Below are 23,169 nucleotides of genomic sequence, written 5' to 3' on the forward strand. Positions count from 1 at the left end.
GAGTGCCAGAACACAACTCTGGTGATAATGGCTGTGATGTCACTCACATCCAGAGTCCATCAACTCTCTGGCACCTGGGAAGGAGAGCACCAAGGTGGAAAGACTGTTATCATCTGTTAAGGACTAAGGACTTCCAGGTGTCTGCAGCCAGGCAGGTGTTCACACAGGTGGGCCATGGCGCTGCTCTCCTGGTGGGATGGAGCTTCACATCTGCACATCATGGCTGCTTAAGCAGCGGAGCTGCCAGCCACATCAGACCAGATGGAGCTTCAAACAAGGGCCAGAGACAACGATGGGACTCTGAAGGCCGGTTAGGAGAAAGAATCTACCGTGGAGAGACAGTCTCCACAGGACATTGGCGCCGAGCCCTCAACTGGCCTTCCCTGTCCCTGTGAAAGCCAGGCTGGCCTGATACTGTCATTAAAGCACTCTTGTCACAGTGACCATGCATCTGATGACTTCAAAACATTTATTATCTGGGCTTGGGTCAGTCGCCTGAAGCAGGCTCCCTGGGCTGTGGTCAGGCGGGGCAGTCCTGCAAAAATCCAGGTCCCGCCTGTTTCAGCCTCGACGGACCTCATATCCCTTGGCTCGCAGCCCCTTCCTCAGCACAGCCACAGGGTACCAGTCTCTGCCTGCCTCCTCTTGAAGTGATGCTGGGCCCAGAATGATCCCTGGCTCAAGGTCCTTTGATCACACCTGTAGAGTCCCTTCTGCCATATGAGGTGACAGTCCTCAGAGGCTGTAGGGCCTGGGACAGGCTGTCATTCTGCTGACCGTGTGGGGCTTAGTTCACCTCACCACCCCTGACCCTGAGTCTTTGGTACTCTACCTTAGCTGTCCATCCTCTGCAACGTTCCTTATCCTTGCTGTCCCTAACCACCCAGTATGTCCCCACCCCCGGGCCTGGGCCTGTGCTGGCAGATTCAATGGCCGCATCCTATGACTTCCGCTCAGGCCATGCACACTCGTCCTCACCTCGTCTCCAAAGGACACAGGGAAACTGCCCACTGGCTGCATTTTCCCTCCAGCAGGAGGGTGTCCTGAGGGCCAGCCTCACCCAGGCAGGACTCCATGGGTCCCCAGTGCCTGGCACACGGTAGAACTGAAGGACAGGTAAAGGAGCAGGGCTGGGTCCCCGCCACCTTCCCCCTCTGCCTGACTCTGGACACTCGCTCTGTCCTGCCCACTCCTCCCGGGTCTGTCCACAACCCCCTCAAAGCTCAAGGGCTCTCAGAGCAGCACAGGCAGGAAGTGGGTGGACAGGTGGTGTCGCCGTGTGCGGCTGCCTCTCCGGGGTGACCCCCTGCCATCCAGCGCCAGGAACATGGGCCGGCCGCGGTGGCGCCAGCGGAGGGAGGCGTAGGTGTTGTAGCCGTTCTCCTCGATGCGTTCCCGGAACCTGCAGTCCACAGTGTAGACCCGCTGCAAGGGCGGGCACGTGAGGCAGGGGAGCCCGCCACCCGCCGCCCATACCTGCCCGTACCCACCCACCCATACTCACCGACCCATACAGGCGGCCCCAGCGGTTCATGGCCACGTAGAAGCCAGAGTACACAGCCTTGATGACCACAGTGCCCACGAGGACCGACCGGATCTCAATGACACCTGGGATGGGGTGGGGGTGTCAGATCTCGCCCAGCTGCAGGCTTCCCCCAGCTGTATCCACCCACAGCTGGCCCGGATCCCTGAGTTCAAACCCCAGTACCCATACAAACAAGAATAACAGGAGCCCCACGAGGACCGGGGGTCTTAGGGCAGCAGGCCAGATTTGCAGAGGCCAAGCTTCTGTGTCCTATACAGCATGCAAGCTGGGAGCAGACCGGACACTGCCAAGCTCAGGTCTTGGAGGAGCCAGCTGGCAGGACTTCCACGGTGGGCCCACTGCCGATGGCAACACAGGCAGCTGAGGTCCCCAGCAGCACCTGCATCATCCTCTGCCAGCCTTCCCCTCCCTCTGGGATAACACAGCCTTGCCTGGCTGGTGCCAAGAGACAGAGCCCAGGCCACAGGCAGCAGCCGACAGCAGACAGCAGGGTCACTGGTAAGTGTTTACGTGTTTGAATGCCAACTGTATACTTTCTCTGCCCTCTGTGCTCCCTTGAGCCTCAGATGGGCGATGCTGACAGCACCTACTTACCACAAGAAGACTACAAGGAATAGCAGTTAGCTTGGAGCCCTGTCTGTCACTTTGGGAGAGCCCTGCCCTTCTCTGAGCTACAGCTCTCCCCTCTACCAAAGGGACAGAGGAGCTTCTGCATGCCGTCTGATCCTCAGCTTGGACCTAGAGGCCAGGCCCTTCTGAAGGCACCCAATATCCACACTGCCTTCATTCCTGGTCCTTGTTCTCATCCTTACCACTGGGCCTTTGAATCTGATGTTCCCTTCTCCCAGATACACCATTTCTTCCGTGCAGAGTCAGTTCCCATTATTCCAGGCTCAACCACCTCAGAAGGGCTCTTGGGGTTCAGAAGAATTGGCTTTGACCACCTCCAGGCCACAGCCCAGCCATTGTTTCCTTGGAGCCTACATAGCCCCTCTGTGGCACTGAGGGTAGAGCACGTGGATCATCGCTATAAGTTCTCATGCCCAAGATCTCCAAGAAGTGCTCAACTAATAACCAAGTCCCAAGAACCTGGTAAAACCCAGCCCCACCCACAGAAACATCCATCATCCATCATCACCTCCATCCTTGACCCGGGAATTAGAAGTTCAGAAGTTGTGACCATTCCAGATCACCCAGGGGAGCCAGGCCTCTCCTCCAGCCTGAGGCCACCCCGCCTGGCCCTGCCACCATGGATGGACCTGCCTGGCCGGTCCCCTGTCGTGGCTCTGGTCGCGTGCAGCCTAATAAGAGCCTTGGAACCCAGATGAAAGCCACTGGGACAGGCAAGGTGATTACCAGCTCTGATGGTGGTGATTCAGATAGCCAGAGAGGCGTTCAACCCCCTCCCCAGCTCCCCTGCCAGACTTTGGGGCTGTGGGGAAGCCCCCCCCCCCTTGGCCTCCAAGTCACCTCCCAGCTTATCCCTCTTTGCCCTGACCTGTTTTCTTGTCACATACGTGTCACAGTACTCATTGAATGCCTACTCTATACCGGGTAGGGCCGGGTGGAAAGGACAGTTGAGGTTCTCGGCACTGGGGAGCTCCAGCTCCATTGCCTCCTCTTGGCAAGCCCCTGGAGCAGATCATTTACCATCTCGGTGCCTCAGTTTCCTCATTTGCCACATGTGGTGTCTGGGAAGAAACAGAGGGGATCCTACCCCAGGCATGTCCTAACTACTGAGAGTCCCGAAGTGCGATGCTCTCTGGTCCCCATTCGTGGCCCATCTGAGCGGGCAGCCTCAGTTTCCTCCCCACCCCACCTCACCCCTGTTCATAGGTTGGTGACTCCATCCTCAGAATAATCTTCACCAGATTGCCACGCAGCCAGGAGACTCGACTCTGACTTGGGGGTGGGGGTAGCGGGGAAGCGCTACCATGTTACTGTTACTACCGCCCGGGGTTGTGATCTGCCTCCACGCCACCACCGCCCGCCATCCCCGGGCACTCACTGTCCTGGTCGTGGCGCCAGCGGGTGCCCTGCACCTGGCCGCTGGGGTCCACGCGCAGGAAGAAGTGGGTGGAGGAGAAGAGGCGCCGCCAGCGCACGTCGCCCTCCAGGTGCGGGTAGCTGCGTGGTCTCCGCGGTGTGTTGGGGTTGCTCGCGGCGCCCGGAGCCCGCGCCAGCAGCAGCCAGGCGAGGCCCAGCCAAAGGCGGTGGCGCATGGCTCGCGCCCACTGCGCCCACTGCGCGCTCCAGCCTCCCGCGTCTGCGATTCAGCCCTGCTGCGGCCGGGGGCGAGGCAGCAAGAGCCGCAAAGGAGCCAATGGGGAGCTTCGGGGGCGGGGCCTCGGCGTGCAGGGGACCACTGGGCGTTCGGGGGCGTGGCTGGGGGCGGGGCCTCCGGCTTGTTTGTCCCTTGGGGCTGGCGGGCGGCTGGTGCGAGTCCTCCAGCCGACGGCTGCGGGGGTGGGAGATGGGGAGACCTCGGTCTCCACTGGAGAAAGCGACGAAGACAAGAGAGACACAGAAAAGGATCAACAACCAGGCCCCTGTAATCTTTGCTACTGAGGAGGCCGAGATCTGAAGATCAAAGCCAGCCCGCGGAAGAGTCAGAGAGACTCTTTATCTCCAATTAACAACCAAAAAAAAGATGGGAGTGCAGCCGGGGCTCCTGTGGTGGAGGGCTAGCCTTGAGCAAAAAAGGGCTAAAAGACAGCACCTGGGCCCTGAGTTCAAGCCCCAGGACAGGAATAAATCTAAAGGAGATAAATAGAGAAAGAGCTGCCAGGAGAGACAGAGACAGAGAGACTGAGCTAGGGGACAATGTATAGAAATAGAACCGAAAGTGGTGGGTCAGGAGTTAGGCCTAGAAGTAGAGTGCTTCTGTATCATATGTGAAGACCTGGGTTCGATTCCTCTGTACCACATACATAGAAAACAAAAAAACTGGAAGTGGTGCTATGGCTCAAGTGATATTGCTCTAGCTTTAAGAAAGCCCAGGGAGGGCCTGGAGTTTGGCCTAGTGGTTAAAGTGCTTGCCTAGCATGCATGAAGACCTGGGTTCGATTCCTCGGTACCACATACATAGAAAACAAAAAAACGAAGTGGTGCTATGGCTCAAGTGGTATTGCTCTAGCTTTAAGAAAGCCCAGGGACAGTGTTCAGGCCCTGAAGGCCCAGGACTGACAAAAAAAGAAAGAAATGAAAATGTTTGGGGGGGGGTCAAGGATGGAAGTTTCTTTCTTTTTTTTTTTTTTTTTTTGCTGGTCCTGGGGCTTGAACTCAGGGCCTGGGCACTACCCCTGAGCTTCTTTTACTCAAAGCTAATGTTCTACCACTTGAGCCCCAGCTCCACTTCTGACTTTTTCTGTGTATGTGGTACTGAGGAATGGAACCCAGGGCTTCATGCATGCTAGGCGAGCACTCACTCTTCCACTAAGAAACAGTCCAAGCCCAAGGAGGGAAGTTTCTATAAGGAGTGCCTGTCTGTGCCAGGGCGGCTTGGAACGGACATGGATATGCCGGTGGGGGAGGCAGGGAAGGGAGAAACCTCATCTTCCTCTGAATTGTAGCTTATGGGTCTGGCCTGGGTGGAACAGTTGGGCAGTGGGATAGGACATGGGAACCTGGGTAGGAGCGGGGAGGGAAGAGAGACAGGCAGGCTAGCCACTGGCTAGTAGAGATGCACAGGTGGCAGAGAACCCAGTGCCTGTCTTAGTGTCCGAACTGCATGTTGGGGGAGCAGGAGGGGGTGTTGTGTCCACACTAATAAACCATGTCCCCATAATAGCCACTTCAGAGCCTCAACACACAGTATCCCAGCCACTCGAGAGGCTGGGGTCTGAGGATCATGGTTGGAAACCAGCTTTGTCAGCCAAGTCGGTGAGATGTGTGTGTGTGTGTGTGTGTGTGTGTGTGTGTGTGTGTGTGTGTGTGTGTATGTGTGTATCCTGGGGTTTGAACTCTGCGCCTGGGCATTGGCCTACTACATTGAATCACAGTGCCACTTCTGGTTTTCTGATGGTTCATTGAAGATAAATCTCACAGACTTTTGTGCCCTGGCTGCCTTTGAACTTCAATCCTCAGATCTCAGCCTCCTGAGTAACTAGAATGACAGGTATGAGCCAGTAGCCCTGGGCTCTTATCTCCACTGACCCACCAAAAAAGCCGGAAGTAGAGCTGTGACTCCAGTGGTAGAGCACTGAGTTCAAGCCCTAGTACCTTTGCATAGTGTGTGTGTACGTGTGCACGCACACACATACACACATACAAAAACCAGTTCTCACCCCGTGCTCACCACAAGCCAGCCATCCTACAGGACCTGCCCTAGGCGTACCTTTAAATAGCAGCAGCAGGGTGAGGGCGTACTAATAAGCTGCACTTTTGGGGAGCCCTGTGGAGGGACAACCGGTCCTGCAAGGTGTCAGGGTTCCTTTCTGGTGGCTCAGGGGATCCCTGACTCGGGTTGGCCTCAGGTGGATACCCCTAGGGAAAAGAGCTGGTGCCTGTCTCGGCCTAGGCCTGAGATGGGGTGAAGGCGCGCCATGTCTGGATCCAGCCTCTCTCTTTTCTTGACATTGAGGCCACACTTGAGATCATCTCTGGTGGCCACACCTCAGCCCCTCCTCTATGGGCTGGGCTGGGGGAAGGCGGGTGTCTGGCAAGTGAAGAGAATTCTGGGAAGGGGTAGTGTCATGATGGCACCACAGAAATATATTGGCCGGGAGAGTGCTTGCCTAGCATGCACGAAGACCCGGATTCGATTCCTCGGTACCAATACATAGGAAAAAGCCAGAAATGGTGCTGAGGTTCAAGTGGTAGAGCTCTAGCCTTGAGAAAGTCCAAGGACAGTGCTCAGGCCCTGAGCGCAAGCCCAGGACTGGCAAAAAAAAAAAAAGAAATCTTGTCTATTTTACTGGGCATCCAGAAACTCCCATTTCCCTTTTTGGACTGTCCACCCTGCACTCAGAGGACTCGGTATGTTTGGGACCTGGGAGGGAGGACGCAAGGCCAGCCTCACCCCTGGCCTCTAGGTTGTTTAATAACAGCTTCATTGAAATATAATTTGCATACCATACAAATCACCCATTTAAAGTGTACAATTCAGGGTTATTAGTGCATAAGAGGAATGCAACCACCACCTCTAATTCCAGACCATTCCATCACACCAAAAGCAGCCCCATCCTCATGAATAATCACCCTATCCCTTCCCCAGCCCCTGGCACCCCAAACCTAAAGCCAACATCTATGGGAATTTCTGTCATTGAGAACTATGTCCTCAAGGTCACTGTACATGGTATCAGACAGAGAGCCTTATCCTCCAAGCTTGCAGAAGTGTGTGTGTGTGTGTGTGTGTGTGTGTGTGTGTGTGTGTGTGTGTGTACACATGGACCAGTACTGGGGCTTGCATTCAGGGCCTGGGCAATGAGTTCCTTTAGCTTTTTCATTCATGGCTGGTGCTCTACCATTTAAGCCACAGCTCCACTTCAGGTTTTTGGTGGTTCATTAGAGAGATAAAAGTCTCATAGGCTTTCCTGCCTGGACTGGCTTCAAACCATGATTCTCAGCTTCCATGCTCCTGAGTAGCTTGGAGGACAGGGGGTGAGCTACCAGCACTCAGCAACTTACAAAGCAGTTAAGAACAGGCCAATGAACCCTGCTATTTCTGAACTCCACGAGTGTGTGTGTGTGTGTGTGTGTGTGTGTGTGTGTGTGTGTGTGTATTTCTTTTGCTCTCCATCAGCAGAATAGTCAAACAATACTTTGGGACAAATTCCCACAGCCACACAGAAGGCCAAACCCCTGAAACACACACCATGGCATGACATTAAGTCAAACTAGCCACACTCAAAGGTAGCCCACGGATGGGACATTCTAGGACATGTGAAATCCGCCTTCATAGGAGATGTCAAGCAAGGCTATTCAGCCACCCTCAGGGTTAAGAAAGACACAACAGGACTTTGAGAGCTAATGGGGTCTACCATTGTTCTCTGTTCTGAGATTGTTTTTAAGGGTATTAAGTTTGAGGAAACGGAACTCTTTGCTCATTAATTGTTGTTGGATTTGTTTGAGATACGGGTTCATTATGCAACCCAGGCTGGACATAACCTTTTAATCTTCTTGCCCCCGCCTCAAAAAAGGCTAGAAGCAACAGGCAGCAAATTCCTCGAGCCTGTAATCCTAACTACTCAAGAAACTGAGATTGGAATTGCAGTTCAAAGTCAGCCAAGGCAGGAAAGTCTGAGAGACTCTTATCTCCAGTTAACTACTAGAAAACCAGAAGTGGAGTTGAGACTACAAGTGGTAGAGCACCAGCCTTGAGCAAAAGAGCTCAGAGACAGCACCCAGGCCCTGAGTTCAAGCCCCAGTACTGCCCCAGTACCAGCATTAAAATAATAATTTTTTAAAAATCATGAGGATTATGGTCCAGAGCCAGTCTGGGCAAGAAAGTGCATATGACTCTTATCTCCAATTAACCACCAAAAAGTCAGAAGTGGAACCCTGGCTCAAGTGATAAAACACTAGCTTTCACTGATAAAGTTAAGGGACAGCATCCAGGATCTGAGTTCAAGCCCCAGGACCAGCGTACCCACACACACAAAGAAATACTCTGAGATCAGTGTGAGTCACAGCTGGTGACTACAGATACGAGCCATGGCAAGCTTCCTGCAGCCATCCTTAGGGGAGCAGCTCTCATGAGAAGATTCAGCCTGCTCAGGGCAGGCCAGCCAGGGCGGGGCCTGGTGTCTCGTCAGACCCTAGAGGAGCCTGAGTGGAAGGGACCAAGACAGCCCTGCTAGGCTGAGTCAGGAAGTTGAGCTCAGGAGGAAGTCACAGCTGAGGTCACGGGGCCCCAGGCATCCTGGGGTGAGCAGGGCAGGTTGGGGGAGACACTGCTGTCTACTGAAAACATTCCCAGCTGGTGGCATCACGGAGGTCAGGCCTGCGTGGACAGCTGTGCCTGGGATGCTCTGTTGAGGGGCCCCAAGTCCAGTAGAAGCAATGGGTTGGGAAAGAAAGCCAAACAAGGGGGCCCCAGGGCAGCTTGAGTTAAGGAAAGCCCTGGGCTCCTCTAGCACACCAGCTCTGCTCTTCTCCCCCAGATCCTGCCCTAGGGCTTTTGCACCTACTGCCTGGGAGATTCACCAAGAGATTGACCTTTGTATGAGCCCTGTCCTTCTTACTTGCCAATCCAAGGCCAAGGGCTCCTCTCTCTAGGCCTCAGTTCCTCACATTAAACAACAGGGTGCACAGCTGCCTCTTGGGATTTCCTGGAGGCTGCTGTGAGTCCATGCTCCCAGAATCACCTCATTCCTTTCTCATCTCCTCCTGGGGGCTTCAGGTAAACTGAGGCCAGAGGGAATGGAGGGGGAAAGTACCTAGAGAACCCAGTTGCCTATTAGCTTTTTCTTTCTTTTCTTTCTCTCCATTCTTCCTTCCTCCTCCTCTTCCTCCCTCCGCCCCCCCCCCTTCTTTTTCAGGATATAGGCTGGCTTGAATTCAGAGCCGGGGCACCTGACTTTTGTGTGTGTGTGTGGGGGGGGTCATGGGGCTTGAACTCAGCCTAGGAGCTGTCCCTGAGCTCTTCAGCTCAAGGCTACCACTCTACCCTTGAGCCAAGCCCCACTTCCCGTTTTCTAGAGGTTAATTGGAGATAAGAGTCTCAGGTCCTTTTGTGCCCAGGCTGGCTTTGAACCTTGGTCTTCAGATCTCAGCCTCCTGAGTAGTTAGGATTACAGGCGTAAGCCACCGTGCCCGGCTTCTTTTTTCTTTTAAGGCCAGAGGCTTAAGCTCAAGCTCAGTACTTAACTCTTTTGCTCATTGACTGGTGCTTTACCCACTGAGTCATGCATCCTACCCCTCCATTGTTTTTATTTTTCAATTGAGAGTTGGCCAGATCTGCCCAGGTTCACTCCTGTAATCCTAGCCACTCAGAAGGCTGAGATCTGAGAATCAAGATTTGAAGCCGGCCTGGGCAGCAAAGTCCATGAGATTCTTATCTCCAATAAACTCCAAAAAGAAAAAAAGAAAAGAAAAGCCCAATGCTAGTGGCACACAGAAAAATAAAAAGTGGTCAAAATAACCAAGAGAGTTGGCGAAATCTGGACTTTGACTTCCATCTCTCATGCTGTTTGACTTTGAGTCGGTTAATTAATTTACCTGAAATTCAGCTTCCTTCCCAATACACAGGAGATTGTAAGTTCAAGCTGAATTAACTAAAAAGACTGAAGACAGAAATCCCTTAACTGCCAGGGCTGAAAGGTTGGCCTAGTGGTAGAGTGCTTGCCTAGCATGCACGAAGAACCGGGTTCAATTCCTCAGTACCACATACATAGAAAAAGCCAGAAATGGTGCTGTGGCTCAAGTGGTAGAGCTCTAGCCTTTGTGAAATACCAAGGACAGTGCCCAGACCCTGAGTTCAAGCCCCAAGACTGGTAAAAAAAATAATAATGTGGGGTTGGGAATATGGCTTAGTAGCAGAATGCTTGGCTGGCATGCTACTGGGTTCAAGTCCTCAGCACATACACAGAAAAAGCTGGAAGTGGCATTGTGGCTCAAGTAGTAAAGTCCTAGCCTTGAGCGATTCTCAGGGGCAGTGCTCAAACCCTGAGTTTCAAGCCTCATGACCAGTAAGGGGGTAACCTAAGCTGGGTTACTGTGGCTTACTTCTATGAATTCTAGCTATTTAGGAGGCTGTGATCTGAACATCACGGTTCAAAGCCAGCCCAGGCAGTAAAGACCTTGAAACTCCTGTCTCCAGTTAATTGACAAAAAGCTGGAACTGGCTCAAGTATTAGAGCAGCAGTGAGTGAAAAAGCTCAGGGACAGCATCCAGGCACTGAGCCTAGGAGAGGGACAAAACAAATACAAAAACAAAATCTAAAGCAACAAGGGCGTGAGGTCTTCAGGCAAGGCTCAATTGTGCAAGGTCCTGATTTCAAACTCTGGTACTGCACAAAAAAAAAAGAAAAAAAAAAAAAGGAAGTGGAGCTGTGGCTCAGAGTGGTAGAGTGCTAGTATTGAGCACAAAAGCTCAGGGACAGTCCCCAGGCCTCGTGTTCAGATCCCATAACTGACAAATAAATAAATAGATTGGGCAGGGAGCAGAGCCTAGTGGTAGAGTGCTCACCTAGCATGCAAGAAGCCCTGGGTTCCATTCCTCAGTATCATAGAGAGAAAAAAGCCGGAAGTGATGCTGTGGCTCAAGTAGTAGAGTGCTAGCTATCCTAGAGAAAGCTCAAGGACAGTGCCCAGCCCCTGAATTCAAGCCCTAGGACTGGCAAAATAAATAAATATAATACAAATAAATACTACTAATAAATAAATCAATAATAAATATAATAACAAATAAATAAAAGCTGGAAATGTGGCCTAGTGGCAGAGTGCTTGCCTAGCATGCACAAAGCCCTAGGTTTGAGCCCTTGGTACCACATAAGCAGAAAGAGTCAAAAGCGATGCTGTGGCTCAAGGAGTAGAGTGCTAGCTATCCTGGAGAAAGCTCAAGGACAGTGCCCAGGCCCTGAGTTCAAGCCCTAACAATAAACAAACAAATAATTCAAGTCCTTGGCCTTGCAAGTGACAGCCTTAAAAATGTACCCAGGGTGCATGGCAATGCCTGTCCCACTGACCCCAGCCCCTCATGCTGGGCACAGAGGGAAAAAGCAATCAGAAGATTCCTCTGGTGCATGAGTTTTTTTTTTTTTTTTTTTTTTGCCAGTCCTGGGCTTGAGCTCAGGGCCTGAGCACTGTCCTTGGACTTTCTCAAGGCTAGAGCTCTACCACTTGAGCCTCAGCACCACTTCCGGCTTTTTTCCTATGTGTATGGCACAGAGGAATCGAACCCGGGTCTTCGTACATGCGAGGCCAGCACTCTACCACGAAGCCAAACTCCCTTAGCCTTCTGGACTCTGCCCCGTTGCTTCTTGGGAGTCGTAGTTCGGCCCGCGCATTTCCGTTCCGAGAGACCCTTGGCAGCCACCATACTCCCGCAGAACTACAACTCCCGGCAGGCCGTGTGCACGCTCCGCGGCGGGCAGCATGTCGTCCCTGTGTTGGACCCGTGGCACGGCGGGGTTCCGCAGGACTCTGCGGTTCTCGGGGAGCTCACGTCCCGCGGTCCTGGAAGGTAATTCACGGGGAGGCTGGCGCCCCCCCCACACCCCGGGGCGACCCCGAGTCGCTGTTCGCCCCCCCCGGCGTGACCTTCGGTTCTCGCGGCCCAGAACCCAGCAGCCTACCCCAAATTCTAGCCCCGTCCCCTTTGCCCTGTGGGGCCTTGGGAAGGGCACGAAGGCCACCCGCGTTCCCCTGCGCTCCCCGCATTCCCCAGGTGGCGACGGTGGCGCTCTTCCCTTCGAAACTGTGTTTCTCGCTGAACTTGGGGGCTCCTTTATTTGTGCAGGGACACCCCACCCCCTTCCTCGGCTTGACTTTTCAAGCTTGGTTTCCCTCCCTTGCGTTTGGATGCCAGATCGCTGACCCCTGAAAACCCCCCTCTGTCACACCCCCAGGGACCATGGTTGGTGGCCCCAGAAGGAGCTCATCCGCCAGCCCCCGTCAGCTAGACCGCAGGAAGGACTGGTGCCTCGCAGAACTGCTGGAAGGTGAATGGGGCCTCAGGGTGTGGGGCCAACTGCAGCCCCCTGTGTATGGGAAGCCCTGGACTGCTCCTGCTGGGGTCACAACTCTGCTTTCCAATAGTGTGCCCTGGAGAAGGGAACTAGCTTTGTCAAGGGTTCCCCAAGGGATGCTCAGAGGGTGACACTGAGGGGGGTGGCATTTGCTTCCTTCCCCTTGGGAATTCTAGGCCTGATCTCTGTACTTGAGCTCTTTTGCTCAAGGCTACTGCTTTACCAGTTTGAGCCACAGTGCTACTTCTGTTTTTAGGTTTGTTTTTTTTTTTTGGGGGGGGGATGATTAATTGGAGATAAGAGTCTCAAAAATGTTCCCACCCTAGTGAGCTTTGAACTGAGATCTTCAGATCTCAGCCTCCTGAATAGTTTAAAATTACGGGCAGAGCTTTTAGTGCCTCAGGGCCTTATGTTTAGTCTGAGACTAGCCTCTTCTTACCTAAACCTCCAGCCCAACTGAGATAACAAGCTTATCTCACCCGGCTTATTGATTGAGACTGGGTCTTCCTGTTTCCTCAAGCTGGCCTTGAACCATGATCTTTCTGAGCTTTGTCTCCTGAGTAGCTGGGATTACAGGAAGGAGCTACTGCACATGACTTTTATTTCAACAGAGCTATACTAGGCTCCTGCCATGCGTTCTGTCTGGGTCTTGATTAAAGCCAACTGCAAGGACTCTCAAGTATTCTAGTATTCTGGTGAGGAAAACTCAGGAAGCAGAAGACAATTGCAGTTGCTTCTCAGTATTCCAGGATTTATACTCAGTACCTGGCTAATGTTATATTTTGGTTATTTGGTAAAAATGATCGGAAGGGGCTGGGAGTTTGGCCCAGCACTCAAGAAGACTTGGTGCTTCTGTGGCTCAAGTGGTAGAGCTCTAGCCTTGAGAAAGCCCAAGGACAGTGCTTAGACCTTAAGTTCAAGCTCTAGGACTGGCAAGAAAAAAAAAAAATCAGAAGGCCAGGTGCCCACAGTTCATGCCTGTAATCCTAGCTACTTGGCAGCCTGAGATCTGAGGATCGCAGTTCAAAGCCAGCCCTGGCACAAAAATCTCTGAGACTCCTAAGCCCAGAGTTCAAGCCCCATGACCAATCAAAAAATAAAAAAAGACCAGAACCTTTTATTTTCCTGAGATCAGTGGCTCAGTTGACAATAACCTCCTAGAATGTGCCCTGTCTAGAGTCAAATCACCCTGTTGGCGGGAGCGGGGGGAGCCCCAGCCAGGGTGGTTCAGGTGCAGATCACAACATGTGCAAAGGCCTCAAGGTAAGATAGGGGCTGTCAGACGGAAGAAGTGAGTGAGGGGAGCTGAATATTGGGTGTCAGTGGCTCAAGCATGATATTCTAGCTACAGAGGAGACTGAGATCCGAGGATCACTGTTCAAAGCCAACCTGGGCGAGAAAGTCTGAAATTCTTTTTTTTTTTTTGCCAGTCCTGGGCTTGAGCTCAGGGCCTGAGCACTGTCCTTGGACTTTCTCAAGGCTAGAGCTCTACCACTTGAGCCTCAGCACCACTTCTGGCTTTTTATCTATGTATGTGGTACCGAGGAATCGAATCCGGGTCTTCATGCATGCTAGGCAAGCACTTTAACCACTAGGCCAAACTCCCGGGCCGTTTTTTTTTTTTTTTTTTTTTTTAACCAGTCCTGGGCTTGAGCTCAGGCCCTGACCACTGTCCTTGGACTTTCTCAAGGCTAGAGCTCTACCACTTGAGCCTCAGCACCATTTCTGGCTTTTTTTTCTATGTATATGGTACCAAGGAATCGAACCCGGGTCTTCGTGCATGGTAGGCAAGCACTTTAACCACTAGGCCAAACTCCCGGCCCCTGAAACTCTTATTTCCAACAAACCACTGAAAAAGCTAGAAGTGGAATTGTGGCTCAAGTGGCAGAACCAGTCTTGAGGCGGAAAAGTCAAGTAAAAGAGCAAGTGGGAGAGGTTAGGACATTCCCTTTGGGAGGCTAAGAGGGCAGAGTTAGAGGACGTGCTAAGTCGTGGTATGGAAAGAGTTACAGGTGACACCAGGAAGGACAGGGTGTCCAGTGAAGGGGAGGCTTTGGAGGACCAGGTCTCGGGGAACTCAACTCCTTTGGGTATTTTTTTGTGTGGTCGTTTTTATTTGTGGGTGGTGGGATTTGACCTCTGGGTCTGGGCGCTGCCCCTGAGCTCTTCAGCTCAAGGCTAACACTCTACCACTTGGAACTGCAGTACCACTTCTGGTTCTCTCGTGGTTAATTGCTCAAGCTGTCTTTGACCCACGATCTTCAGATCTCAGCCAACTGAGTAGCTAGCATTACAGGTGTGAGCCACTGACGTCCAGCAAGTCAACTTCTTTGGGGTGCTGGATTTGAGAGGCTTAGTGGGCAGGACGTAAAGGATGTTAGCAACAGCGTTTGTGGTACAAGGTCAGAGTGGAAGCTTTGCCCTGCCCTTCTGGGTGACTAAGCAGGGCCTGGTTCTCTGCCTCTGTCTGCAGTGTTGGAGGCGAGGGTGCAGCAGCTGCAGGCCGAGAGCCTGTCCTCGGTGTCCGTTCAGGATGTCCTTTCTCGCTGGGAACAGAAGCTCAACAGGGATAAGCAGAATATCCAGAAGCGCCAGCCTCATATAGAGATACTTCGGAAAAAACTATCAGAAAAGGAGGGCCAGAAGCTGAAACTGCAGCCCCTGCGCCTGGAGCCCGAGTTCAAGAACAAGAAGCTGGCTAGCTGCCTACAAGGGAAGCTCCAGAGCCCCTGGGAAGAGAAGCTGAAGAAAGTGCTGCAGAGCATTCCCCAGAAGCTGAGCACCCACGAGCAAGCCACACTGACTAAGGAGAAGGAAGAGTCGGTGTCTAACTGGCAGCAGAACCTCTTGGCCTTTCTTCAGTGCTGTGTGTACTCAGACCAGGTGCCCCTGGCCCACCATGTGCTGGTCAATCAGTACTCGATGTCCCGGAAGCGAGAGCTTATCACACTCGCCATGTACAATGTTGTCATGCAAGGCTGGGCCCGAGAGGTGAGGGTCAGGGAGCCTGGTGGGGCAGATACCCCAACTCCTGCATATCTACCCTAACAGTGCAGAACTGAGGGCCCTCACATAGATTTCCACTCTGTGCCTTGAACCCTAAAGCTCAACTCCTTTATGTTTTAGTCATTCTTTGTGTGTTTATGTGTATGTGTGTGGGGGGGGTGTGTCCTGGGGTTTGAACTCAGGGCCTGGGTCCTGCCCTTGAGTTCTCTCAAGGCTAGTGCTCTAGCACTTGAACCACAGCTCTACTTCCAGCTTTTTGGTGGTTAACTGGAGGTAAGAGTATCACAGAATTTCCACCTTTGCTGGGCTTTGAACCTTGGGCCTTAAGTCTCCGCATTACACTTGCTAGGATTATAGGCCTGAGCCACCAGTGTCTATCAGGCGCTCTGCTTTTGTTTTTTTCTTTGCCAGTCCTGGGCTTCGGCTCAGGTTCTGAGCACTGTCTTGAGATTTCCTCAAGGCTAGTGCTCTCCAGTTGAGCCACAGCACCACTTCTGGTTTTTTCTATGAATGGGGTACCAAGGAATTGAATCCGGATTTTTGTGCGTGCTAGGCAAGCACTCTACCACTAGGCTAAATTCTCAGCCTGTGAGACTCCTATCTTTAATTAATCACCAGAAGATGGGAAGTGGGGCTGTGGCTCAAGGGGTAGGGCGGTAGCCTTGAGCTGAAGAGCCAGGGAACAGTGCCCAGCCCCAAGTTCAAGTCCCATGACTGACAAACAAAAAACAACAACAATAACAACAACAAAAAAAAATGGAGCAGGAAAATGTGATCCGGGGGAGGAGTGAGTCCGTGGAACGTTTACTACATTGGTGAAACTCCAGCAGGCGAGGCCTGAAAGCACATGCCTGTCTCCCAAACCCAGAAGTCCAGTGCCAACAAGCTCCAGAGGGGCACACTGCCTCTGACAGCCACTGGCTGCTCTGCTCCTGTGTGTGGCTCATTCTCTAGGGTCACTGGTGCATCGGGGAGGGAGTCGGGGCTGTCCCAGGCCCTCAGCCCTGGCCTGTTGTCCCTAGGGCTCCTTCAAAGGGCTGGTTTATGTGTTCTTCATGGTGAAAGACTCTGGCCTCACTCCAGACCTGCAGTCCTATGCGGCTGCCCTGCAGTGCATGGGGAAGATAGACCAGGACACCCGCACCATCAAAAGGTAAGGCCTTAACCCCGGCCCGGCTTGCTGGCCCGTCCTCCCAGCTGCTTAGGAGACTGGGAGCTGAGGCTCACTGTTTGAAATCAGCCCGGATAGGAGCCAATGAGACTCCTATCTGCAGTTAAGAAGCAAAAAGCCAGAAGTAGAGCTGTGGCTCAAGTGGTAGCGTACTAGCTTTGAGCAAAAAAGCTCAAGGACAGTGCCCAGGCCCCGAGTTCAAGCCCCAAGACTGGTGAGCATGCGCACACACAAAAAAAACAAGACAAAGTCTCTGTGTGGTGGTAGCCACTGCCGGGCGGGGAGCTGCTGGGCCCAGTACGGGTGCACTGAGTTGAGCAGAGGAGGAGGGAGCAGGAGGTGGCTCCAGGCCCGTGAGCCAAGCTGGCCCAGCCCTGGTGTGCCCTCACCTGTGCCACCTCACAGGTGTCTGAAGCAGATGACCAAGGAGGGGCTGCAGCTGAAGCAGCTCTTCACAGACCTGGTCTTGTTCACTGAAGAGCGTAACATGCTCCTGCGTGCTGTGCTCAAGGCTCAGCCCAACTTCATCCTGCCGAAGCCCCCGCGCCAGGTCAACACGACCACCCTGCTCAAGGACGTCTACGCCCAGGTAAGATCCAGACCAGGCAGCCTCACCTCCACAGTAGCTGAGCCCCTGCTCACCACTGCTGCTGCTGCCTGGTGGCCTTGCCAGCCACTGCGTGGACTCCAGGGAGGCCGAGCAAGCATGAGTACTGGGCCCTGCCCTGCCAGGGTATAAAAGGCCTTGACCCCGAGATGGGCAGGTAGGGGGTAGAGAGGGAGGGAATGGGACAAGGCCATGAGAAACTGAAGTGTGGATCACAGCCCGTGTCAGGATGTCACTCAGCCAATAGCCAGGGCTGCTGGAAGAGGCCCTGGTGTGCTTTCTGCTGCACAGCTCACGGCAAAGCTCCTGCCAGGTCCCCATTGATCTCCCTGCTCATTTCCCATCCGTGTTCCCCCATGGTGGGGCCTTTGATGTTTTGGTTACTCACTGAGTGTGGTGTCCTCAAGGTCCTTCCACACTGGGGGGTGACAGTCCAGCCCATTCCTGGCCTCGGGTGCTTCCCTGTGGAGAGACCTGCTTCCATGTGCAGCTGGGCTTTCCTTCCTCTAAGCTCTGGGTTTTAGTCCTGGTCCTGGAACTTAAAACTTGGGGTGGATGCTGAGCATTTTTGTTCAAGGCTAGTGTTCTACCACTTGAATCATAGCTCCACTTTGGGCTTTTTGGTGATTAGAGATAAAGAGTCTTGAATGGGCCAGGTGCCAGTGGCTTATGCCTGTAATCTTAGCTGCTCAGGAGGCTGAGATCAGAGGATTTTGGTTCAAAGCCAGCCCTGGCACTACAGTCTATAAGACTCATCTCCAGTTAACCACCAGAAAACCAGAAGTGCTGCTGTGGCTCAAGTGGTAGAGCACTAGCCTTGAGCTGAAGAGCTTAGGGACAGTGTCCAGGCCTAGAGTTCAAGCCTCACAGAACAACAACAACAACAAAATCTTTAATGGCTATGGCATAGAGGTAGAGTGCGCTGTGCCTTTTGTGTGTGTGTGTGTGTGTGCGCGTCATGGGGTTAAACTCTGGGCCTGGGCTCTGTCCCTGAGCTCTTCAGCTCAAGGCTACTGCCCTACCTTTGAGCCACAGCCCCACTTTCCCTTTTCTAGTGATTAATTGGAGATACGTCTCCCTGTTTTTAGTGCTCGGGCTGGCTTTGAACTGGGATCCTCAGATCTCAGCCTCCTGAGTAGCTAGGATGACAGACGTGAGCCACCATGCCCAACTGTTCTGTGTGTTTTTAACTTATTTATTTTTATTTTTCACCCTGTTGCAAGCTTGGGATGGAGATAGACATGGGGGTGCAGGCTCAGTCCACCCTGGTCAGGAGACATGGCTGCTTGCAGAGACTGTTCTGTGACCTTGCTGGGTGAGGGGCTTGTGGGAAGTGAGTGATGAGCCAAGCTGTGGGGGCGGCCAGTTCCCCTGTGGGAGCACAGCTCTACTTCCGGCCTCTCATCTGTGGTGTCCCCTCAGGACGGGCCCGTAACCTACCCGAAGCTGCCGCTGCCCCTGAAAACGCTCCAGGACCTCTTCCAGCAGCAGCTGCGCATGGAGCTAGAGACCACCGTCTCTGTGAAGTCCGTGGAGAAGATCTCGTGTCTGGACGAGCGGGCCGAACACGCGGTAAGGTGTACCCCAGGTCTAGGCCAGCTGGAGGCTCAGGGCAGAGTGTGGCTCCTGGGCTGGGGCTCAGCCTTGGCTCTTGATAGGGTCCCTGCCAGCCATGCCCTTTGCCCCGGAGACCACCCCCCCCAGCCAGGCTGGTTGAGATGCTGCCTAAAAGACCCCAGGCAGCCCCACCTGGCAGGCATGTCTCCAGATGCCAGCTCATAGTCTGGTGGCTGCCGCCATGACAGTCTGCATCGTGCCCTTGCTCAGCGGAAGATCCTGAAGACGCTGCGTGCCCAGTGGGAAGCTGCGCTCTACCGAACGTTGCAGGAGACAAAGGCCCGCACGGCCCAAGAGGCACACCTGGGTCAGCCCTCGCTCTACCCCTTCCTGTGCCTGCTCAGTGAGAAGGACCTGGTGGGCATTCTCATGAAGGTGCGTGCATGGCGGGCAGCTCCTGCGCCAGCAGCCGGGCGGGTAGCAGGCAATGGGCAGGCGGTGCTCATGGCTGCCTCGACCCTCAGACCTTGCAGGTGTTGCCCTCCCAGGGCGAGTCCCTCATATTCCTGTCCCAGGACCTGGGCACACGCATCTTCAACCGGTTTGCTATTCAGCAGAAGCAGCGCAGCAAGGAGTTGCAGCATCTGGAGCAGCGGTACCTGCAGTACCTGCACCTGCTGGCCTCCGACACCCAGGTGAGAATGGACAGAGGCAGCTTCACGTGCCGGGGCAGCCTTGCCGCATGGCCTCTGACTGACCCTCCCCGCAGGTAGCCAAGCCCTGCCTCCCTCGGCAGTACTGGGAGGCGCTGGGGGAATGGGACGTGCCAGCACCACAGCCCTGGCCCGTGCCACTGCTCATAAGGCTGGGCAAACAGCTGGCCGAGATGCTGGTGCTGGCTGTGGAGATGCCTCACAACCTGACCAGTAGACAGGGCTCCAGCAAGCTCATCCCTGTGCTGTACCACGTCTACTCCTTTCGCAGCTACCGCCAGGTGGGTAGGGCTTCCGTGCCACGTGGGCTCCTGTGTTCATTTTGGGGCCACTGCACAGAGGGTCCCACCCAACCCCCGGCAGGAGCCCGCCCCTGATCTCTGCCGTCCTGCCCAGGTTGGCATCCTGAAGCCACACCCAGCCTACACGCAGCTGCTGGCCACGGCCATCGAGACCACACTGAACTTTGATTCGAACTCTATGCCCATGCTGTGCCCCCCGCTGCCCTGGACCTCGTCAACCACAGGTGCCTTCCTGCTGAGCCCCACCAAGCTGATGCGTGGTGTGGACGGCAACCACCAGCACCAGCGCCTGCTGGACCGCTGTCAGCCCTTCGAGCTGCACGGCGCCCTGGACGCGCTCACCCAGCTGGGGAACTGCGCCTGGAGGGTCAACGGGCGCCTGCTGGACCTGGTGCTCGAGGTCTTCTTGGCCAAGGGCAGTACCCGCCTGGGCGTGCCGCCGCCTGCCTCGGAGGCACCCCAGCCGTCCTTGAACGTTCCGCCGCTCCACATGACGCCCAACCGCAGGGCTGAGATGCGGCGCGAACTGATGCGCTGCCTGAAGGTGGCCAGGGAGATGCACAGCCTGCGCATGGAAGCCCTGTACCGCCTCTCACTGGCCCAGCACCTGCGGGACCGCATCTTCTGGCTGCCCCACAACATGGACTTCCGTGGCCGCACTTACCCCTGCCCGCCTCACTTCAACCACCTGGGCAGCGACCTGGCTCGGTCTCTGCTGCAGTTCGCAGAAGGCCGACCCCTCGGCCCCCAGGGCCTTGACTGGCTCAAGATCCATCTGGTCAACCTCACTGGCGCGAAGAAGCGGGAATCACTCAAGGCCCGCCTGGCCTTTGCCGACCAGGTCATGGAGGACATTCTGGACTCTGCAGACCAGCCCATGACGGTAGGGGCCTGCAGGTGTCCTGCCCTTATTCTCCGTCTACCCCCTCACGTGCCTGTCTTGTCTGTCTGTCTGTCTTGTCTTTTTCCACATGTGTTTTCTTGGCTCTGGCTTCTGAACTCATTCCTGCTCAGCCTGTACTGTCTGTCTTTGTTCCTTATTCCAGTTCAGAAATAGCTGATGGTTCCCAGTGAATAGCCTTCTTTTCTAGAACCTTCTCCCCTCGGGTGCCCTGGCTCCTAGTCTTGCCCGTCTCTTTCTTGCCACCATGTGTGTGTCTGCCTTCCTGTGTTCCCACGTTTCCCGAGGCAGCTCGACCGATCCACACTTGAGTTCTGCCCACACCCTGGGGCCTGCACCTCACCTGCAGGTCCACCCGCTCTCTCCCACAGGGCAGGAAATGGTGGATGGAAGCTGATGAGCCCTGGCAGACCCTGGCCTGCTGCATAGAGGTGGCACAGGCCGTGCGGTCTCCTGACCCCGCTGCCTATGTGTCCCACCAGCCTGTTCACCAGGTGAGTGTGGGGTCAGCCCAGCGGAGCCCTCACACGGACGGAACCCTGGGCAGCTGGGGCCCAGAGCAGTGGGCTCAGGCCCACAGACATCCTCCTTCCCCTGTCAGGATGGCTCCTGCAACGGGCTGCAGCATTACGCTGCCCTGGGCCGGGACAGCATGGGCGCTGCCTCCGTCAACCTGCTACCCTCGGAGCTGCCCCAAGACGTGTACAGCGAGGTGGCCCAGCAGGTGGGTGTGAGGGCTCTGTCGTTCCCTCCCAGGGCTGGTCCCGTGTGGTTCCCACGCTCTCATCTCAGCCTGTCACGCCATGCGGCGGGGAACCTGACAGTGGGTGATGCCCCCGCGGCCAGGTGGAGGTGTTCCGCAAGCAGGACATGGAGAACGGCGTGCAGGTAGCGAAGGTGCTGGACGGCTTCATCAGCCGCAAGGTGGTGAAGCAGACGGTGATGACGGTGGTGTACGGCGTCACCCGCTACGGCGGCCGCCTCCAGATCGAGAAGCGCCTCCGGGAGCTGAACTCGTTCCCCCAGGTGCCGCTCCTCAGGTGTGGGGTGGGGGTGTGGGGTGGCGGAGTCCCGTGGGCCCTGGCCCGGCTCACCCCCTGCCCCTGCAGGAGTTCATCTGGGAAGCCTCCTTTTACCTCGTCCGCCTGGTCTTCAGGAGCCTGCAGGAGATGTTTTCAGGTACCCGCGCCATTCAGGTACGTCCAGGGCACCCCATCGCACCCCTCCCAGGCTCTGCCCTGGCCGCAGCCCTCCCTGGGCCCGCGGCCTGAGCTCCTGTCCTGCCCGCAGCGCTGGCTGAGCGAGAGCGCGCGCCTCATCTCCCAGGCAGGCCACGCGGTGGAGTGGGTCACCCCCATGGGCATCCCTGTCATCCAGCCCTATCACCAAGACACCAAGTTACAGGTATGGGGGTCCCCGTCCCCTTTGGCAAAGCAGGGTGCCGCCTAAGACTTCCTGACTCCTCCCTCACACCACAGATCCTCGGAGGGCTCCAGAGCCTCACCTACACCAGCACCGTGGACAGCACACAGTGAGGGGACACCTGGGGAGAGGGTGTGGGGGGGGGAGGGCTGACCCCCAGCCTGCTGCTGCAGGTTCCTCCTGTCCCCAGGAAGCCCAACACACTGAAGCAGAAGAACGGCTTCCCCCCCAACTTCATCCACTCGCTGGACTCCACACACATGATGCTCACCGCGCTGCACTGCTACAGGTGGGCCCTGCCGTCCTGGCGATGGGGCACGGGAGGAGGAAGTAGGGGAAAAGGGTGTTTGTGCCCATGCGAGGCTGGGCAGGGGTGAGGGGTCTTGGAGGGCCCCACACACTAGGGTCCTGGCCTGCCGGGTGTCACGTGAACACCCTTCCCATGTGTCCTGCACGCGGGCAGTCCGGGTACCTAATGTGGCTGGGACTGGGCCGAGCTGGGACTCCCTACCCGGGTCTGGGGGATGGCCTCAGCTGGAGCCCACGGTAGGGGTGGCATGGCCACCGCAGGGCTGCAGCAGTTGCCGTGGTGAGGATGGGGCAGGCTGGGAGTGAGGGGCGCCATGCGGAGAGGCCAGGGCCAGCCAGCCTTCCTCCTCATGGCCCACGCGCAGGAAAGGGCTGAACTTCGTCTCCGTGCACGACTGCTTCTGGACTCACGCGGCTGACATCAGCGTCATGAACCAGGTGTGTGCAGCACCCCTCCCGCGCCCTGGAGCTCCCAGGGGCCTGCGGGCACCCCTGTTCCCCACAAGCAAGAGCTCTGGCTCCCCCTGCAGGTGTGCCGCGAGCAGTTCATCCACCTGCACAGCCAGCCTATCCTGGAGAACCTGTCCAGCTTCCTCCTGCAGCGCTTCTGCAGCCACCCCAAGTGAGCCTGCCTGGACCCCCTGCCTGCCCTGCCCTGCCCTGCCCTGCTGCTTGCCAGAGTCTCACCCTCCCCTTCATGCCAGGTCTCAGAATGCCTCAGAGAACCCCGTACAGTCCCAGCTGCGGCAACGGCTGATGGCGGTGCCCCCCATAGGTGAGGGAAGGGCTGGGGGGTGCGCGGTGGGGCGGGTGCCCGAGCCCCCGCGGCCTCCTGGACCCTGGGGGTTCCAGGCTCCCCAGGTCTCAGCCCCGGCTCCCTCCGCAGGGGACTTCGACCTGAACCAGGTGAAGCACTCCAAGTACTTCTTCAGCTGACGCCCCGCCCTGCCTTGTGCACGGTATAAATAAAGCTGTCCCACGTCACGGAGCCGCTGCTCTCCGGA

General features: G+C 55.5%; 2 protein-coding genes across 2 annotated transcripts; one reads left to right on the forward strand and one right to left on the reverse strand.

Annotated features, from left to right (window-relative positions):
- Nucleotides 1-1,049: 1,049 nt before the first annotated feature.
- Fgf22 (fibroblast growth factor 22) lies at nucleotides 1,050-3,768 on the reverse strand. The gene is made up of 3 exons (XM_090328610.1): nucleotides 3,555-3,768; nucleotides 1,505-1,608; nucleotides 1,050-1,425 (listed from the first exon to the last, which is right to left on the reverse strand). Exons 1-3 carry the CDS (start codon nucleotides 3,766-3,768, stop codon nucleotides 1,234-1,236), a joined length of 510 nt encoding a protein of 169 aa, XP_090184736.1. The 3' UTR covers nucleotides 1,050-1,233.
- Nucleotides 3,769-11,584: 7,816 nt separating this feature from the next.
- Nucleotides 11,585-23,149, forward strand: Polrmt (RNA polymerase mitochondrial). The gene is made up of 21 exons (XM_090339796.1): nucleotides 11,585-11,672; nucleotides 12,058-12,150; nucleotides 14,651-15,168; nucleotides 16,206-16,336; nucleotides 16,760-16,943; nucleotides 18,384-18,533; nucleotides 18,789-18,953; nucleotides 19,043-19,213; nucleotides 19,288-19,512; nucleotides 19,628-20,416; nucleotides 20,806-20,928; nucleotides 21,036-21,158; nucleotides 21,281-21,460; nucleotides 21,544-21,630; nucleotides 21,725-21,838; nucleotides 21,913-21,965; nucleotides 22,047-22,145; nucleotides 22,531-22,603; nucleotides 22,696-22,787; nucleotides 22,870-22,940; nucleotides 23,052-23,149. The coding sequence occupies exons 1-21, from the start codon at nucleotides 11,585-11,587 to the stop codon at nucleotides 23,099-23,101; spliced, it is 3,579 nt and encodes a 1,192-aa protein (XP_090195922.1). The 3' UTR covers nucleotides 23,102-23,149.
- The last annotated feature ends 20 nt before the right edge of the window (nucleotides 23,150-23,169 follow it).

The sequence above is a fragment of the Megascapheus bottae genome, chromosome 1 (genome assembly GCF_031878675.1).
Source record: "Megascapheus bottae isolate mThoBot1 chromosome 1, mThoBot2.hap1, whole genome shotgun sequence".
Lineage (NCBI taxonomy): Eukaryota > Metazoa > Chordata > Mammalia > Rodentia > Geomyidae > Megascapheus > Megascapheus bottae.

Coding starts and splice junctions, on each gene's coding strand:
- Fgf22 (XM_090328610.1), bottom strand. CDS start 3,768: ATGCGCCACCGCCTTTGGCTGGGCCTCGCCTGGCTGCTGCTGGCGCGG. Junction 1,609..3,554: donor CTGGCGCCACGACCAGGACA/GTGAGTGCCCGG, acceptor ACCCCATCCCAG/GTGTCATTGAGATCCGGTCG. Junction 1,426..1,504: donor GGGGCCGCCTGTATGGGTCG/GTGAGTATGGGT, acceptor CCGCCCTTGCAG/CGGGTCTACACTGTGGACTG.
- Polrmt (XM_090339796.1), top strand. CDS start 11,585: ATGTCGTCCCTGTGTTGGACCCGTGGCACGGCGGGGTTCCGCAGGACT. Junction 16,944..18,383: donor TCAAGGACGTCTACGCCCAG/GTAAGATCCAGA, acceptor GTGTCCCCTCAG/GACGGGCCCGTAACCTACCC. Junction 22,146..22,530: donor ACCGCGCTGCACTGCTACAG/GTGGGCCCTGCC, acceptor GCCCACGCGCAG/GAAAGGGCTGAACTTCGTCT.